The sequence below is a fragment of the Anthonomus grandis genome, chromosome 11 (assembly GCF_022605725.1).
Source record: "Anthonomus grandis grandis chromosome 11, icAntGran1.3, whole genome shotgun sequence".
NCBI lineage: Eukaryota > Metazoa > Arthropoda > Insecta > Coleoptera > Curculionidae > Anthonomus > Anthonomus grandis.
Genome location: NC_065556.1, coordinates 9,927,132 through 9,947,702, shown reverse-complemented (window position 1 = coordinate 9,947,702; position 20,571 = coordinate 9,927,132). Strand labels below are relative to the sequence as shown.

The following is a 20,571-nucleotide window of genomic DNA, read 5'->3' as shown; positions in this document are numbered from 1 at the left end:
CAAAAACACGTTAATCTAGATATACAGGAGGACGTTTAATTTTTAATTTTAGATTTGATAAAGTTCTATCAATCGCCTCCTCACCTCCATTTCTCTTGCCCTTAAAATTGAACTGTGTGTAATAACTCGATACTTAGGGCAGGTAAAATAAAGACCATTCCCTACGTAAAACTGTTTATTAAATGAAGTGAAAATAATTCCATACATAAAGGTAATTGAACAACGTCATAGTTACCTTATTAGACACGAGCCGCTATATAGCTTATTTTGCAAATAGCTGCTATAAAACTACAAAGGTCGAGTAAATATTGCGACTAAACTATTAATGTTTACAATAAAAATGTAACCTACTTTGGCTTAAAAGAATTTGCCTAATATTATTAATAATTTCTTTATATCATACCCTCTTGTAAAGGTAATTCTTTGGACAATATAAAAAACATTAAAATCTTTAAAATGTGGAATTACATTTATTACTTGTATTACCTACTAATTCATTAAATTAGGCTTAACTACTAAAAAACTAAAATACCTATAAGCTTACGACTTTGCAAAGTCCAATATACATGATTAAATTTCTTACATAAAAATACCCACATAGGTACATAAACAATAATTTATAAGTACATGAATATAATATAACTAACTACAACAACATCAAATTAATCTTATTTATACATAATAATATTTTCTCACGCGGTTTTTCTGTAAAGTAATTCATTTTCCCTTATCCTCCTTTATAGTGCAGTTTGGGCTTTCTGTGCCGATAACTGAAAAAAAACCATTGTACCACGAGTCAAATTTATGCCGACTTTCATTTGTAACCGGAAGTAAATCACTTGGGCTCAAATTTGATACTTTTGCGAGTTAAATGACAAGACCTGCGGAGCTTCTTTTAAAAAAGATTTATTTTACTAATAGGACTAACTACGTTACAAAAGGGTTTTTTACTAATTACTATGGTGAACAATTATCACGAACGGCGACTCAGCTTTGACAGGCGACAAATGTTGAAGATTGTATTTATATAGTACAATTGCATAGTCAGCTATAAAGGCTGTTCTAGGGATGTTACTTGCGTTTATGTCAAGTTGGTCTTTTCTGTCCAGCTTTGCTCGTTTAAGAAATTCCCCTGCCCTTTTATGTACTAATTGTAGCTTATAACGAAATTCTTGATCATATGCATCTATTTGTATCATTGTACAATGATTTTTTTCCCAAATACGCGCTCGAACGGGGTAAAATCATGATAAGAACTTGGTGTCGTGTTGTAACAAAATGCGCAGTATCGAGTCCATGTAGACCAGTCTGGTTTTAAATCATTAATGTACATGCTTAAATATTCATATAAAACGCGATGATTTCATTCACAGCCTCCAACTGTTTGGCTGTGATAAGCTGTTTTTTGAAATTTTATGATCTATTTTTAGGAATTTAGTTACATTTTCAAATAGACCTACCTGGTTTTTATATTCGGTTCCCATATCTGTCCTAATTTCTCGCATTTGACCATAAATAAGAATGAAATTTTTAACAATAGCTTCTGCAATAGTTGAAGCTTGTTTATCTGCTATTGGAATGATTACTACGTATTTTGTTAGTTCGCATAGTTACCGCATATTCGAAACCGTCGTCAGATTTGGGAAATCTGCCGATTGTGTCTATACAGACAATAATAAAAGGCTTTTGAGGGGTTGGGGTAATTAATTGCTAGTGGTTCATCGAGTTTAATTTTAATTTTGTTTGCTTGGCATTCATGAGACTTTTTTATAAAATTGGCGCCGACGCCAATTTTATAAAATAAAATTAATTATTAAAATTAAATCGAGATTATTTTTCCAAGTAAGAAGAAGAAATGTCGTGACGGTAATTTAATAATGTCAACATTACTCACTGCTTCTTACACAGATGCTTTTAATATTGGTGGTTACAACACCGGTTTATTAATTGGTTCGGTAATTCTAGACATAGATCGAGTAATGGCTAATACCTGAATAATAAAAGAAATAAAGAAAGAAAATGTGCTATATTACGTAAGAATAATCTTGTGTACAAACATCCTACAAGCTAAAAAAACAAATCAAAAATACTTCAATAATTTCAAAAATTGACAAAACAATGAACAAAACATAGCATTGCATGCATCTTAACTTAGCAGAACACAGGTACCTAACTGCTTTTTTTTTGAATAACAAAGACAATGTTAAGTAGCCCCTTATTGGTTTAACCCCAAAAAGGCAAGCCATACCGAATGTGAGATTCAATAATGTCTCTATGAACGTCTTGAAGTTCATGAATACTAACTACTTCCACTAAGAGCATCGGCAAAAACGTTTTGCATACCTTTTACGTATTCAATATCGAAATTATATTTTTCTAGGTCTAGTCTGATTCTCGTAAGCTTAGATGAAGGATTTTTCATCGAAAATAAATATTCAAGCGGTCTATGATCTGTATGCACTAAAAATTTTGTACTATAAATATAGCAATGAAAATGCTTAATTGTCCAATTTACAAGAATTAACTACTGTTAATTCTTGTAGAATGGCTGGTTTATTGGACTCTCCCTTAGGTAATGGCCGGGAGGCGTACGCCACTGGCAAATCGTTGCCATTAATTTTTTTTTTAAATTGTGAAAGAACAGCAGCGCATTTGAGGCATCTGTTGTTATTGTAAATGGTTTCGTAAAATCAGGATATTGCAATATTTTAGATAAAGTTAAAGATTTTTTTAATTCATCAAAAGATTTTTGACAATCTGGCGTCCATGTAAAAGTAATATTTTTTCTAATTAATTTATTAAAAGGAGCTGATATTTCTGCAAACCTAGTTAGAAATCAGCAATGGTTGTGGGTGAAGGCAACGAGCTGCTTGACCTCGTCAGCAGTTTTAGGTGATGGATGCTTATTTATGATGTCATATTTACTATCGTCGGGTAATATACCTTTTTTTTGTTATTTTGTGACCTAGATATGTTACTTCATTTTTAAAGAATTTGCACTTTTCAGGATTTAATTTTAAGTTAAATTTTCTGCATGTTTCAAAAACTGTATACAGGTTTTAAAAATGATGATTTTCATAACAACGGAATCGATAAGATCATCTATATATATAAAAAAGTTCTTTCAGGGGTAATGCCCGAGAATGTCATTGACATCATCCGCTGAAAGCTGTTTGGGCTAACTAAGTCAAGTCCAAAACGTAAATTCAATCAATTACCATCAATTAACCGTTAAATTACAACATTTACATTTACTATCAATTACTGAAAACCACCGAGCTCTTCCTAGCTGATCTAATATTTTTTGGGTACCAGCAAAACTGGGTTATTATAGTTGGAGATTGATGGCTCTATGATATTTTGTTTAAGTAATTTATTGACTTGTTTATTTATCTCTTCTTTTTGGGCATGCGAAATTCTATAATATTTAATATACACGAGTGACCTATCAGTTAGTCGGAGTTCTTGTTGATAAAAGTTGTTAACTATTATTTTATCTGACTTTAGGGCAAAAATATCTGAAAATTCGTTGCATAAGTTAAATAATTTTTCTTTGACCAACCCAGGAACATCTTTAACATTAAGCTGCTTCAGGAAATTAGACTTTCTATCGTTATATTCTGTATCGATTTTATAGATGTTAAATTCTGCTAGGCTTGTCGTTTTTAGCTGAATATTATTAAGTGTAACGTTTGCGCTTGTTGTATTAATAATCTTAACAATAGGGGAATTTTTTGAGATAATGGTTCTCGCAACAAAGATACCAGGACCCAGTTCCGCATTTTCTACTACTAAATCTTCTTTAACAAATTGTAGGCTATTTATCTTTCTTAGTTCCTCATACCTAGCCGGAATTACTATAGAGTCTTCAGAAATACTATTTTGAATTGGTATAATAATATTATTATTTAGCCTAATAGTCATAGTTCAATCTGAATAGTTTAAATTACATTGGAATTTAGCAATAAAATCTCGACCCAATATTGCATCTGAATCGGAAAAGACGAATCTGCTACGTGAAAAGAATGTTCAACTTCGTCTCCATTAACAGAAATAACCGTTCTTGCAATACCTGAAGTTGTGATAACTTCGTCTGTTACGCTTTTAAGTTTTTTAGGGATGTGTGAATTTATAAATTTGTTTGGAAAATTGTGTCATTTTTAAATATAGAAATATCTGCACCAGTATCGATTAAGAAAGTGTTTTCCTGATCAGTCATTTCTGTAAAAAATAGAATAAATTTGGAAAAGCAGAGGTTCATGTTAAATACATTATTTATGAGATGTCCCCCAACCTTCCGGTTTGGGGATCCATTTCGTTTTCCTGGTCGGGTATTGTGCTTACTTCCCTGACCTGTGAAATGCGTTGTTGGCTCTATTCATATTAGTTTGTCTGTCACTATTATACCTGCTACTCGTATTATTGTTGTAATAATAATTATTATTGTTATTAGATCGCCTACCTTTATTATTATAAAAAAAAATGTTATTATTTCTAAAATTATTTTAACCTGAATTAGCATAAAAAACGTTCAAAGCTGACGCCTGGGCGTTATTTTCTATATTTATAAATTTATTGACAACCTCCTGTAATCTGGTAAATGTACCTCCCTCTACAGCTACCCAACCCCTTTAGGGAACTAGCATTTTGAGCTAAGGCTCCTACTGTTTGATCAGTAGAATACTTTACTGCGACATCGGCGGGAACACCCTCGCTAATATATGACATTTTTAGTTTTTTAGCTAGAGATTCAATATACGAAGCATAACTTATAGTATCTCTAGAATGTTACCTAAAATTTAATAGTTTGTTGTTGACAGCTGTGAACTCTCTCCTTTAATTTTTGAACCCAAAGTGTTTATAATTTCCGCAAGGGATGCTTCGGTAGTTATGAAACCTTGAGTCTTACTTGTGAGTCGTGTTTTAACGTAGGCTACTGCGTTTACTCCATAATCGCCCGAATTTTCATTAAGTAATGTAAGAGCATCTAAAAGTTATGATGTAGCTTGTCATGAGTGTCATGTGAGCTATTAAACTCCTAACTACTATTTTGCTAGCTAAATGAAAAAACTCTAAATTTGATTAAGGCATATTTGTTTCTTCTTCGTCGCTTGATGATACATAATTCTCGTCCAAAACTAACGGATCAATTTTTTTTACAGTTTAATGGTACTTTATATGGATCTTTTAATATCTCAAATGCCCTAACTACTTTATCTCTAATAAAAAGGAATACATCCTTAGTTTGATTCTTTTGCTTGATAAAGGCTATCGTTTCATTGAATAACTCTACTTAATTGTCCGTAATATCGATTCTTGTTTCCGGGTTTTTTGAGACGACCTTTTTTATAGCCCTTTTGGCATGATTTATAGCCCTTTGTTTAAATTACAGTGAAGTTTTATTAGTCCTTTCCCAGTTTAAAGACATAACCCAATATTATTATAGAAGAGTTTGCTTAGTTATGTATAATATTGTCAATTTAAAATAAATATATAAAATTGATAAGCATGGCATTCTGGCATGCTTATCAATTTTATCAAAATGGCATTCCCGTTCGACTTAAAAAAACAAACAATTATAAAGAATCACAAGACACAACTGTCTACAATCATAAAAACAAGAATAAAAAAAAATTTAAGGCTTACTTGGTAGATTATCATTAGTTGTCCAATAAAATTGCCTTCGTATCCCCGCATTACGATAACAGCACTCGAAATACGCGCACTAGTTTACACGCTTGTCATTTTAGCAAATTGCGAGTCAATTTAATCACTAAACATCGCGCAAAATTGCTGCTAACTCGTGTCGTTTTTCGTTGACTGGTTACGAGTTAATAATAGGGTTTGAAAAGCGGCTGCATCTCTTCTTAACTGGTCCAAATTAATCGTAGAAACAGCAAGCTCACGAGTTATCTGCTTCCTAATATGCTTTTTGTACATTTGAAATGACTTTATGATCATCATCACAATAAGCAGAATAACTAGTATGTATAAAATTGCTTTGACGTCCTTTGTGATATGTATTCTTGTTCCTGCACTACAAAGTTTGAGTTGACTACCCCATTTTCTTTCAAATCTTGGTGAGTGCATTTGCTTTGCCCCATTTTGCTGCTCTGCTTATCGGCATCACATTGCAATTTATTTGGAAAATATAAGTTTAAAAAAACACTTTCCTTTTAACTTATTAGTTCTTCATGATTCGACTGGTAGGATGGCCATGTAATAACTCAATACTTAGCAGGACAGGTAAAACAAAGACGATTCGCCATGTAAAACAATTGTAATCGAACAGCGTCACAGTTACCTAATTAGACGCGAGCCGCGATATAGCTTATTTTGCAAATAGCTGCTATAAAACTACAAAGGTCGACTAAAAATTGTGACCAACTATTAATGTTTACAATAAAAATGTAACCTACTTTGGTTTAAAATAATTTGCCTAATAATATTAATAATTCCTTTATATTTTGTCCTCACTATTACAAATAAATTTAATATTTACCATATAGGTTCATATTTTATTGGTGACTTAATTTACATAATATATATAATTCACTTAAGTATTTCTTGCACTTAAGGTTTCTTTATTGCTACATTTTTTAATACTTTTACTTGATACTTACGTTGAACTACCTACATTTTTTTCTCGACCTGCCTTTGTATTTCATTACCTATTTTTACTTCCTTCTAATCAATTTTCTCCTGTATTAATTATTATTCGAAAATATGCAATCAATATACTTTACCTGTGCGAGAGAGATGCAAAAACAGATCGAAGAAAAAATATCGCCAAAAATGTGTGCGGACAGTACGACTACAGAAGAGAAGCGAATTGGCAGTGCAACTAAACGCGCGTGTATATAATATGCGTGTACATAAAGCTGCAAAACCTCTCTTACCTTCCATTTTTTTGTACCTTACTGGGTAAGTCGAGTATATGTACATTTACAATTTATTAATTTGATATACTTTCTATATTTACGGTTTAATTTCATTTACTATTACAATTTTGCGTAGTAAGAAATTGCATAGAAAGTCTATGGACGAAAGATTACGCAAATTAGGGAATGACGGGGTAAGCGGGCTTAGCCTATAAAATTACATCCATCACGAATCAGTGTGTACATTAAAGTTATGCATTAGTTACTTCCCAAGAAATTTAATTATATTAATTTTCCTTCCTAATAAATACAAGGGCAATCCTAACTCCCTTAGAGGAAAACCGCCTCACGAACAACTAACCTCACTTTGAGATGTCAAATGGCTACCCTAAGTGTGATACATCATTTTTAAGGGCATACAATCTCCTATCCAACCAAACCAAAAAACAAAATCGGTCGACATATAAGCGAATGACCTAAATGTGTGGTAATAAAAGACTTTTATCAAATTAAAGTTTGATAGGTCAAATAATTGCTTCATAGTGTCACACATTATTTTAAATGGCAAACAATTTTTCATCTTGCTTCGCCAAAAAAAAAATGATACAAATTGAAGCGATTTACCATTAAAAATGTATGGTAATACTCAGTTAATTGAGTCCAAATAATTTTTTAATCTATCATTTGCGAGAAATTTGAAATTCTTCCCAACATTTTTTGCAGTATAATATTTTGCGTATTTATTTTACAAGTATTTTTTGCAGTGCCTAATAGGTACAAAAATAACACTGCGGTAACTAGCATTTTTGATGAGGTTTAAAAACCAAAGGATCGAATTACTCGCGAATGTCGAGGTATTAGTGGACAAACATTTGCTAATGTTCGTGAGGAAAGTCAAAACAGGCTTTATTATTGTCTCGCGAATAAGGTAGCACATTTTGAGCACTTAATAAAAAAAAATTCTGTGAACTGATTAAATTGTTTATTTTTGAAACACCTTTTTACACCCTTACTGTTTATAAGTCTATAAAGTAACACCATTGGGTGGCAGATTGTAGGCTCTTTAAAATGATGTATTACATTATAGGATAGCGATTTGACATACCAAAGTATGACATCGACAAAATATTCATTATTACCAGATATTTTAGCTCACTATTCGCTGGTACGTCAACCGATAATATTTTTTGGCACTGTTGGATAGACATTTTAATGCTGCTTACAATGATGTCACTTTGTGGAGGTTCTCATTTGATATATCAAAGTGAGGTTAGTTGTTCGTGAGGTGGTTCGTTTTAGAGATAAAAACACTTTATATAAAAAATAATAACTACTAAGTTCTCAGCTAGGTTTATAATTTTAATACCAGCTTTTTTTAGATAATGATGACAACGACGAGAAGGTTGGCATCAAATGTCCAATATGTTTTGCCACCATTAATGATAGTTTACTGCTGGAGCAGCACCTTGCTTTAAGCCATGCGAAAGATGTGACGTACAAGTGTGGTATTTGTTCTTTTGTTTGCCAGTATCATGGAGATTACCTAAACCACATGAAAACACATTTTACTGGTCCTCCATTTAAATGTGATTATTGTAAGTAGATTTTATATTTTTTTAAATGAGCAATTTGTTAACTAGAATTAATAATAATCTTTTCTCTCAGTGGAAAGACTCAACAAAACAAAAAACATGAAAAGTTATAACATAAATAGGCAAACCAATATTTCTACCTTGGAATTACTGTGTTTTCTGTTGTATGTTAGATATTTTCAGAATTGAAAAGCATAACAGGCGCCACACAGTGAATGGGCTATCTACATAGACATATCGTGACGTTTTCATATGTTAAAAATATTAATATTTACATTTTTAAGTTAGATTAAAATAGGTTTTTATTTATAAAGATATTGTATTGCATATATTTATTTAAGAATAATTAGAGCCCAAACTTTTCTTTACGATAAATTGATAATTAAAAATTTAAAACTCAATGCTCGACATAATTTTTCGACAAGCCAGTGAGCAATATTTACAAAATATTACAATGATTTTCAAATTCTCATATTCATTAATACTCCATAAATTATTCCACCATTTTAATAAATACTAACGATAAATAATAATTACTAAGTAGCTTGTAAGTTTTATATTACTTTTTCTGTCAGACTTATAATGCCCAACTTTATTGTGTAGCAAAGTAATTATTTTTACTTATTACGTTTACTAATTTGACTTTGTTTTAATTGCTTAAAAACATTCAAACATGAACAATGACAAGAAACTTTTTATTACATTAAACGTGTACTGGGTGGCAGAGAAAGTATATTTTTGTTAATGTTGTAGTATGGAGTGTACTACTTCTATAATATTTTGTAATGTATTTTCAAAAGGCAGTAATCTCGAACATATAAAACGAATATTCAAAATTATTTTTTAAATTTCCTTTTCATAGCATGCTTATAGAGAAAAAAAATAATTATCTGGAATGCATAAGACTAGGTACTGGATAAACAAATTTTAAAAGGAGTTTTTCTTATAGGGAGTCTTTTATCGAGATTATTTGCTTACTTGGATTAAAATTGTTTTTTAGAGATCTAAAGCTTTAGGCAATGTTTGTTTTATGCAGTTTCATTTGACTGTAAAGTTGAAAATTAATACATCCTCGGTGTTTGCATATTCTTGAAATCCAGATTAATTTTTTCTGGTATCTCTAATATCGTCTTTGTCTAGAAGGGCAATAGGAACGATAGCATGTTGCATTATCTCTGTTTCATGCATGGGTGGTTTGTCAAGCAGGCACGTAATAATATCAGTTATACGAATTAACATAGAATTTTGCAGTCTGAAATATGTAATTTTTACATGTATATATTTATCTTTTGTCTTAAAAAAATATTTGTTCATTATTTAGGAAAAAAACGAAGCAATTCCAAAAATGCTGCGGTTTCACCAATGTTACGAAAGTTATTGACAATTAATACTCATAGAATTACTCATACAAATTCGAATTGCTATTAGTAAAGCAGTAATTTATAGAATTTGTGCAGCCGACTGTTTGGAAGAAAAATGAAATAAATTGTCCACCGATATTAAAAACGCTCTATTTATTTGGCGAACATAATATATGCATGACTCTTCAGTATTTTTCTTGTACCAAAAAAGAAACTGAAAAGAACTACGTCCCTGAAATGAAATCATGTGGTTTATTTCAAAATATTGAAATTTGCATTGAACGGCTTCTATTTAATTCAAAAAGGTTGATTTTAAATATGGAAAATAATTTAGCAGAATATTATAAATCAATAGTCTGTAAGTTTGTAGATGACAAATATATTACTTTAATAAAGAATAAAAAAATATTATAATAAAGATAAAGCTGTAGTGCTGCTGCACTATCATGTAATGAATCTGATATTTACTATTATATAATTGACAACGCCATGACCAAAAAGAGACCGAGGTCTTTTACTAAAAAAATTTAAACGTTATAAAGAACTCGTGGGACGTGGGATTTGTCTAAAACAAAGACTACTTTTTAAATAAAGGCGACTAAGATCAACTGTTCTTCCTGACAAGGACTATGTATTAACAAAATCCGAGCAAGTCATTAGTGATACTGAGTTTAAACGAAAGAAAGCAGATTTAAAAAAAAAAATTGCATAAATCATCTGAAGAGATAGCTAAAATAGAGAAACACACCAGGAATCAAGCAAGTAGTTTGAAATGGATTCAAGAGAGAATGATTAGAATTACAGCATTTAATTTTGGAAGAATTTGTACTTTTAATTTGAATTTGTAAGCTTCAAAAAACCACTTCTTGCTCCAATACTGTTAAAAATTTATTGCATTCAATTTTTTTTTTGGCACTAATTCAACAAAATATGGCAAGGATTCTTAACCTATCGCCTTAAGATAAATCCCATTTTTTTTTTAATCAAATAAAAAAAACTTGGACTTTCTATTTATAATAAAAATTGATTTCTTGGAGCAAGTTCAGATAGGATTTTAGAAAAAAAACTATCTCGTTGAGATAAAATGCCTTATGTCAATTAAAGATACAACTGTAGAGGAAGCTATTCTAACGGGCAAAATAAAATATGCTACACGGAAAAAGGGTTTTCTAGTTCTTAAAAGGAATCATGACACTTTTTTCCAAGTTCAAGGACAGTTAGCAGTTGCAGGCAGAGAAAAAACCCCTTTTTTATTTGACTGTCAGTTACGTATTATCTTCTTTTAGCATGCCTACTTTATATCAGTATATCAAAAATTAAAAATTTATATAATGGTGGTAATATTTACTAATCAAAAAAGGAGAAGACAAATTTCGGACATGACCAACACTTCTTGCCTAAACTTGCTTTTAAACTAAGCTTTTATTAACTATAAAATATACTGGAATTAGTTGGAAACTTACTACATAAATCTCGGTAACTAGAAGTGAAACAAAGATAAACAAATTGGCCTTCAACTATTTATGCCCTATAAAAGAGTCCCAGTAAATTATAGGAAGTAAATACTTTCATATATTATTTTCTATGTCTTTCTCTTTTGTGTCTAAATAGTTAAAGTTCCAGAAGAACTTTTCTATTCATTTAAAAATACTGAATGAAAATTATATAATATTTATATAAATAAAAGTCGTTTATTAACATTACTATTAAAAGATAAAAAACGACGTCACTGTGTCCGGCTAGCGCACAGGCAATAGAGAGTTTAAGTGCAGCAAATCCTACGTGCGTAAGGATGCCGCGCCTGCGCATTTCATTCATTTTTACGTTTCGCTTGAAATTTGGGCTACGGGTGTATGTTATTCTGCGTTGCTCCACGGGACTAATTTACTGCACGTACGTATACGCGGAATATTCCGAGCATCCACAATTCGACTCGATTCCAGTGCGGATTAGGTTTTAGGTTATGTTATGATGGGGATCATCCCAAACAAAAACAAAGGTGCAAAAGTTTTGTAGTTTGATTATATTAGTTTTGGGTTTTGGTGGCTTAGTTGGGTTAATTTTGTTTGATTAGTTATAGTTTGATTATTTGTTTTTGCTGCTAATGAATTAGATCATCTGATAACGTAACCCTCAATAGTTTCCAGTAAGGTTAAGTTTAGTTTTTATGTCTCATGACTTTTCGGGTTTTCAGTTAAGCTGTTTATGCTCAATTTAATATGTTTCAATTATGCTGTTTATGCTTTCATCTTTGTTGCCTAGAAGTTGATGAAGAAATCTAGTTTATTTATCCCATCCAATGTAAGATGAGTGCAGGGACCAGCACTGTAAAATCATTAAATTAATAAAAATGATCCCGCCTGGCACTTGACAAATGACAAGTCGCTGTCAATTCTGTCACGTCACGTCAACACGCAGAAAATATTTCGCTTAAACTCATTTCGCAGGACACCTACCGTTTAACGTGCGTAAATCTTGGCTACGTCGTCGCTGCACTTAAACTCTCTAATGACAGAAATCTCACGTCCGCAGGCCTCGAGACCGTTGGACAACCAACATCACGAAAACTGTAAACACGGGTCGGTACGGGGTCCTCTTAAGAAGGAAATGTAAAGCTAGGTGAAGATTTAGCCATTTATTAGGTAGTTTTATTTCTTTGAAAAGTTATTATTAAATAGATCAATTTATCTTGCACAAACCATAGCTTTTACGGGCCCAACTAGGACGGCTGTGGGACTTGTTTTAAAGGTCAGTCCGACAGTGTTCTTTCTGTTATGTAGGTACTTCCTTTTCTAATGCATTAATCTCCTATCTATAGTATTAATTTTCCAGACAGACGTGTATACTAGAGTATATAGAGTCATGGTCTTATAAATAGAAAATAATAAACACAAATTTTTCATAATTTCTTTTTATATTTAGGTTATATTTAGTTAGTTCAGTTTTATTAAACTAAACCTAAAATAATATTTCTACATAATAAAAAAATATTTCAAAAATTAAAAAAAAAGCTGGACAACTAAATAGCACATGTCAATTAAAATTATATTTAACAAAAAAATAATTAGTCTTTTGTAGGAAAACCTTTATTTTTTATTACAGTCCTTATTCTGGTTGGCAATCACATCATCAATTTTTCGCAATAATTTGCTGGAATTTTTAACCATGCTTCCTTTAATCCATTTCAAAGTTCATCCAAATTTAATGGGTTCACATCTTCAATTTGATTTTTTCCCACAGATTCTCTATAGGGTTTAGGTCGGGACTTTATGGGGGCAATTCTAAAACATCTACCATATTATCTGTTAACCACTTTTTTATTAGCCTTGCATTTTCACGTGACCGGCATAAACTTCTCAGCGCATAGGGTTCCATTATAGTTTGCGGGGTGTCTTTGTAAACATATTGGTCTATTATGCCATGTATCCTATCAATGGGCCCCACTCCTAGCCATGACATGACCCCAGATCATGATTGATCCTCCAGCGTGTTTAACAGCTTAGGTTGTGTAAAGTGGATTCCATGGACGGTTTGGGGAACGCCTCACATGTCATTTCCTAATCTGTTTATTTTAGTTTCGTCACTCCATGGAACCCTTTTCTAGAAATTCTCGCAGTGCAGCCCCTAAGGTTTACGTCGCATAACCTTTTTCTTATAACCATAAAATAATCCCTTATTAACCTTGCCGATAAATTAATGCCATAATCAATTATTATTTAGCTACGTATTTGGCTGGAACTTAAAAATGGAATGGATTTACTTATTCGTTGAATTATTTTGTCCACGCATCCAGACGTTTTTCGAGGACGGGAAGCTCTGTTTTTATTTTCCATGCTTTGTGGGCTTCTGTAGAGGCTCTGTAGAAGCGACTTTATGGCGTTATACATCATTTTTCTGGAGCAAACTAAATTTTTTGCAATAGCAAATATGAATAAATCATCATTTTTTAGTTTAACTATGAGTTCCCGCTTTTCTTTTGGCCACAATGTTTCTTTCTACCCATTAAAAAAAATTAGGTTTAGTCAATATTATAATACTCTAAATAAAATAAGAACAACTTACTTGTAGTGATAATTATTTCAACAAAATTTAAATGATGTGCTATTTATGTGTTTACCCAGAAAGAATCTAACTTGCACTAAATTTTTATATGTAGGAAATAAAAAGACAAATATTTGGTATTGCTCTTTTTTTGTTTTCTTCTTGAAAAAAATATAATATACAAGGTGTGCTATTTATATGACAATTTTTCATATAATGAAAGTAAATTGCAATTTATAATTTTTCCAGAATTTAATTTAAAAGTTCTTATCGATACCGGTAGTACCAGATCTTTTCCAAGATAAACCGGTTTGAACGATACCGGTTTCCAAGATCCCATGTCCAGGAATATTTAAAAATGAAAAAAGCCCTCCATTAAAATTTTACATTTTTAATTTTCTTAGTTATTTCGATTATTTACTAGGAATAGATAATTTAAAAATATTACAGCCAATTATTGACTTAAATAATAATATGCTTTGTACACCCGAATCTAAAATTGCTTTTTCATATTACAATGTCATGACCCAAGACGCAAATGTCATTACATTGCAATCAAGGTCGGAACAGGTTATTAAACTCAATATTAAACATATAGAAAACGGGACCGCCGAATAGTACCTTACATGAAATTTGATAGTATAGTAATTAATAGTAAATTCCCGAATGCCTTGTCAAAGTTTAAAACTATCAAGGTATCTGCTCCGTTTTAAATTCTCAGAACTGCAAAAAACAATTTATTTCTCCGAACCAGTGATTAAAGCGAATAAAGTCATTGACTTTATTAACTATGAAATATCATGTAATAAGAATACCACACTGAATAATCTTAATGTCGAAAAATATCAATTGGATTTTTCGAAAATACGACAGGACCATATAAACACTGAGGAACGAGATGCAATTTTAAAGCTTATAAAAGATTATACGGATATATTTCATTTAGATGGCAACAAACTAACTTTTACAAGTAAAATTAAACACCATATTAGGACTACAGATGACATACCTGTGCATACACGAACATATCGATACTCAGAAGTATACAAAAAAGAGGTACAACGGCAGATTAAAGAAATGCTGGACCAAAATATAATTAGGCCATCCGACTCAGCTTGGTCCTCACCAATTTGGATTGTTCCAAAGAAAGCTGACGCATCTGGTTGCCAAAAATAGAGAATTTCGGAATGTTAATGCAAAAAGTATTGGTGATTCATACCCATTGCCCAATATTTCAGATCTCTTGGATAAATTAGGCTGCTGTCAATATTTTACCACACTAGATTTCACCAAATCGAAATTGGAAAAGATGTCCATTAAACCGCATTTAATACAGAAAATGGCCACTATGAATTCCTTAGAATGCCATTTGGATTGAAGAATGCCCCAGCGTCATTCCAGAGGATTGTGGAGAACATACTAAGAGGTTATCAAAATGAAATATGCGTCATTTATTTGGATGATATTATCATTTTTAGTACTAGCTTCCAAAAATACATTTCAAGATTAAAAAAGGTCTTTGATAGACTCAGAGAGGCAAATTTCAAAATTCAAGTGGATAAATCAGAATTTTTAAAGAAGGAAATCTCCTACCTAGGCCACATTGTAACACCTGATGGCGTTAAGCCCAAGCCTGTGAAAATAATGGGCATAAAAAACTATTCAATACCAAAAAATCAAAAAGAAATCAAAGCATTTCCTGGAGTAGGTTACTATCTTAAATTTATTAATTTTGACTTTGCAAAAATCACAAAACCTTTAACGAAAGGGCTAAAAAAGGATGCAACAGTAGACATAAAAGACCCAGACTATGTTAACTGCTTTGAATTATGTAAAAACCTCTTAACAAATGAACCCCTCTTGCAATACCCAAATTTTGCCGAACCTTTTATTCTAACTTGCGACGCATCAAATTTTGCTTTAGGAGCAGTTCTTTCACAAGAAAAAGTCGGATCAGACTTACCGATCGCGTACGCTAGCCGTACCCTTAGTGAATCAGAAATTCATTATTCCACCATTGAAAAGGAACTGTTAGCGATAATCTGGTCCCCAAAATACTTTAGACCATACTTATTTGGGCGCAAATTTAAAATAGTAACTGATCATAAACCTCTAGAATGTCTTTTTTCACTAAAAGAACAAAATTCAAAATTAACAAGATGGCGTCTAAAGCTAGAAGAATTTGATTATGAAGTAGTGTACAAAAAGGGGATTTTAAACAAAAATGCTGACGCTCTCTCCCGCGTAGAGTTAAATGCTAATGAAACATTGAAGCCAAGTTTTTCCCTTAATGAGTATATGGATCAGTTCAACCAGGAACTTGAACAAGAAACTAATATAGAAAACCAATCTGTAATAGTCCAACCAGGAAACCTCGATATTGTGGTGAATGCCGCTGAAGACGAAGAAGATGCCGCTGCCACAATACATTCAAATAATGAAAATCCCGTTATAGGAATACCAATTGTTGACTGTCCCGTAAATTATGGAAAAAATCAAATAATTAAGTTAATTTTTGATCAGCAAAAACAAACAGGATTAATCTCTTATATAAAAACAAAAAGAGAATTCATGTGAAATTTTCAAAAAATAACTATGAACAGGAAATGGATAATATTTATTAAAGAAAATATTGCACCAAAAATTAAATACTACTTGTCTTTTGAAGATCCACTATATGAGAAATTTAGCAATATTCTTCAAAAATATTTTAATGAAAATTTACAAATATCTATGATAAAATGCACCAAAAATTAATAGATATAACCAGCCAAGGGGGCATAGAAGAAATAGAAAAACGGAATAAAACTATGTAGTATTGGCCTAATCAACAAAAATCAATACAATCATATATTAACGAATGCGAAATATGTCAAATCACAAAATACGATAGACAACCTCTTAAATTACATTTTAATGCCAATCCAACAGCTACAAAACCATTCGAAATACTGCATATAGACAGCATTACATTCGAAAAATTTAAATTTCTAACAATTATAGATTCTTTTTCTAAATATGCCCAAGCCTACAAACTAAATTCTTCTTAAGGGATAGAAATAGCAAATAATTTAATAAAATATTTCACTCACTACTGCATACCAGACAAAATCATTTCAGATAATGGGCAGAATTTACTTAAAAAACTCGATTATTTCTGAACTTCTTACAACCGATAAAGTAAAAATCCATTTTGTCAGTTCTCAACACCCTGAGTCAAATGAACTTACTGAACGGTTCCATTCCACCTTAACCGAACATATAAGACTTTTAAATAATCAAAAAGAATACAAAAATGAACCTATAGATATTAAAATTAACTATGCCATTCTTGCATACAACAATACTATCCATTCTGTAACCAACTTGAAACCTTACGAAATCATAACTGGCCACTTAGGCTCAAATTCTCCTCTAGATATAAACATTGATAGTCAACTGGTTAGTAATTATATTTTAACGCATCGCCAAAAATTAAAATTCTGTATGAGAAAATTAATAACGACATTCAAATGAAAAAAACAGGCCGACATAAATAAGGCTAATGAAAACCGTGAGGGCCTTCCAACAATACCTCAGGCTGTCTATGTAAAAAATAAACAAAAAAAGTAAAACCTTAAATAAATATAAAAACGGAAATATTAAGTATCTTGACCCAAAATTAACTGCAAGACTAAATACAACACATGGCAACACAACGAAAAAAATACATCTTTCAAACGTAAAAAGGCCTAGAAAAAAACCATACAAATTTCAAAATCTTTCAGGTTCCTTGCACTTGGACAAGGAACAGAAATAAGAAACATTATCAGCAACCTAGACCTCCTGCCTATAAACCTGTGCCCTGCAAAACTACAGCGTACAGATCACACCTTTGTACATTACTTTAATCTAGAACCCCTTTACACCGAATTTAGTCACCTAAATGAACAGTTCGAGAGACTAAAATTCTACATAAATAATTTATAAATTAATATATATTATCACCAAGCTCTTTTTAACGGAGCAAAAAATGCCACATTCAATGGTTGGATGATGTGGGTTGTGCTTGGCGGTAAACATACGAATCTTATATTATTCTGCTCACATAGTTGAAGAACCCTGGCACTGATATGCGACGAGAGGTTCTCACTTATTAAAATAACAGGGCCATCTTCGTTTTTCACTTCCGGAACAAAATGATATTCAAACCAATCTTCAAATGAAGTTCCGTCAAGCCATCCACTCTTGGAACGGCTGTAGCGATTTTCTGTCGAAGTAGTCCAGAGATGCTCGTCTTTGTATACAACATAAGGAGCAAAGTATTTTCCTCATGAATATTTCAACATGTCCCTCTTTATAAACGACTTTTTTTCTTTCCTGGGTCGTCACTTAGATTGGTCTCCCCGTAATTCTATATTCGAGAGAGTGAAATGTTTTCGATAGGAACTCCTAAGTATTCCATATAGTCATTCAATTCTTCTTCAGAAAATTCTGCTCGAACTCTCTTGATATTGGAACTAATTCATAGGGCCAAGTTTTTATCACACATCAAGTAAGATTTTATCCACTCACAACCAGGCAGATTATCTTTGAACAAGGAAATATAGGAGTTGTAGACCTAGGAATCGCATAAGTTGTGGCAACATTTGAGACATCCGACCTGATCTAATTTCTTGTAAGTATCCTTCCCATTTTTCTGACGTATAATTTGCAAGGCGTTTTTTTGGGTGTCAAAGCATTATTAGCCATCCTGAAAAACAATATGAATGCCAAATATTTGTTGAGGTAACATAATGTTAGAGCCGAGTGTCCAGTCTAATCGACTGGATTTTACATAATAGAGCTGTTGTTTACTTTATTGGTGCCATTTTGAAATTAATCTTTTTTTTCTTATTTGGGCCAAATTTGTCCGCAAGGGGACAAATCTTTTGAAGGTATACTTCAAAAATCTCGCTACAATTCTTAAAAGGTATTTACACTTAAGGTATCACACTTCAATGCGCTCAAGATAAGATTTTATTTTGATACTTCAGGTTAAAATATTTGGTAAGTAGGCTGTGCCTGACAAGATGAATTATTATCAATGTCATTGTCACTGTCAGGATTTATGTTTTGGTCAGTTACTTTGACGAAAGGGTATAAAAATTCAAACTTACATATTTCGTAACATTATTTATTACCTTTTATTGCGTTCTTATTGTTAGTTTTTATTTATTGTTACTTATTGCGTATGACGTGAATTATGTCACAGTCCCTATGGAGAGGGCTGATCATTGCCTTTGCTTAACTCGCTTTTTTCCTCATATAAATATCCACCATTTGTAATTTTTAGTTAGTCAGTTGAATTTTTAGCTACGATAAGTTTGTACGAAAAAAATTAAATAAACTTGCCACTACATAGGGCAATTTCGCAAGGATTTGCTGCTTCGAGTAGAACTACATCGCCTCTGGAAGGATCATCCTTATAGGACCGGATATGACAATCACAATAGGTTTAGGAATATTATTGTAAGTGCAATTTGAATTGAAAACTTCCCTAGCGATAGAGGTGCCACTAGGGGCTGAAGAGAAAGAAGACCTTGGCCCGAACGAAGTCCAGTCTTTAACACTTTAGATTTTTGCATATACATGAAATTAATGGCAAAATACTTACAGTTAATATTTTGCTCAGTCATTTCTAAATCAGCAATTATCTATAGGATTCGGCGATCTTTCAGTAAAGGAATTTAGGTATTAAGTATTGGGGCAAATGGAGGTTATGTCGATCATTTAATGGCAAATATTAACAATTTATCTTTTGTATTTTATCATTAATTCGAAGTGTAAGGAAGTGTAATTTTTTTGAGTGCTTTGAAAACTTCATTTTATTTAATATAATTTATTTAATATCTCGAAAAGGGTTAAAGAGATTTTTGAAGTATATCTTTTTTAAGCAAAAGTGATTGCACAATGTATTTTTTAAATAAAAAATTAAATTATAACAAGTCTAAAAAAGTTTAGAAGGAAAAAAGGAGTTTCAAAAAAAAATTAAAATGTTGCTGGGGACGCCCTCTTTGACATAATTTTAAAAAAGGTTAATTTTAACATATAAAAAAAGACCCATTGTCCAAATTTTATTAAAACAAAGAATAAAGTTAATATATGTCTATAATTCAAAAAAAATAAATTCAGTTTATCACCCTGTATGTTAAGACTTGTAACATATACACAATATATTATGTTTAAAACTTTAGTAAATAAGAAATATGAATAATTGAGCATAATATTAGTTATTATACATTCTACAGTGCTTTTAATTCAAAACGAACCACGATTAATAACTTCTTACAGAAAAGAATACTCGTCAATTTAGATGTACAGGGGGACGTTTAATTTTATATTTGACAAATTTCTGTCAATCACCTCCTCACCTAATCTCACTTTGATATGTCAAATGGGAACCCCATCGTGTGACGCATCATTTTAAACAACATTAAAATGTCTATTTAACAGTGCCAAAAAAAATTAAATCAGTCGACCTACCATCTAATAGTGAGCTAAAATGTCCGGCAATAATGAATATTTTATCAACGTCATACTTTGGTATGTCAAATGGCTATTCTATAGCGTGATACATCATTTTAAAGGGCATACAATTTACCACTCAACGCTGTATAAAAGTAAGTTTATAGGCTTATAAACAGTAAGGGTGTAAAAAGGTGTTTAAAAAATGAA

General features: G+C 31.6%; 1 protein-coding gene across 4 annotated transcripts in view; it reads left to right on the top strand.

The window, feature by feature from the left end:
* Positions 1 to 20,571, top strand: part of LOC126741951 (zinc finger protein 675-like) — a 252,011-nt gene that overhangs the window by 69,898 nt on the left and 161,542 nt on the right. For all 4 annotated transcript variants that reach the window (XM_050448431.1, XM_050448429.1, XM_050448430.1 and 1 more), the window contains exon 5: positions 8,261 to 8,476. In XM_050448431.1, the coding sequence (XP_050304388.1) occupies positions 8,261 to 8,476 (216 nt within the window). The remainder of the gene's footprint in view (positions 1 to 8,260; positions 8,477 to 20,571) is intronic.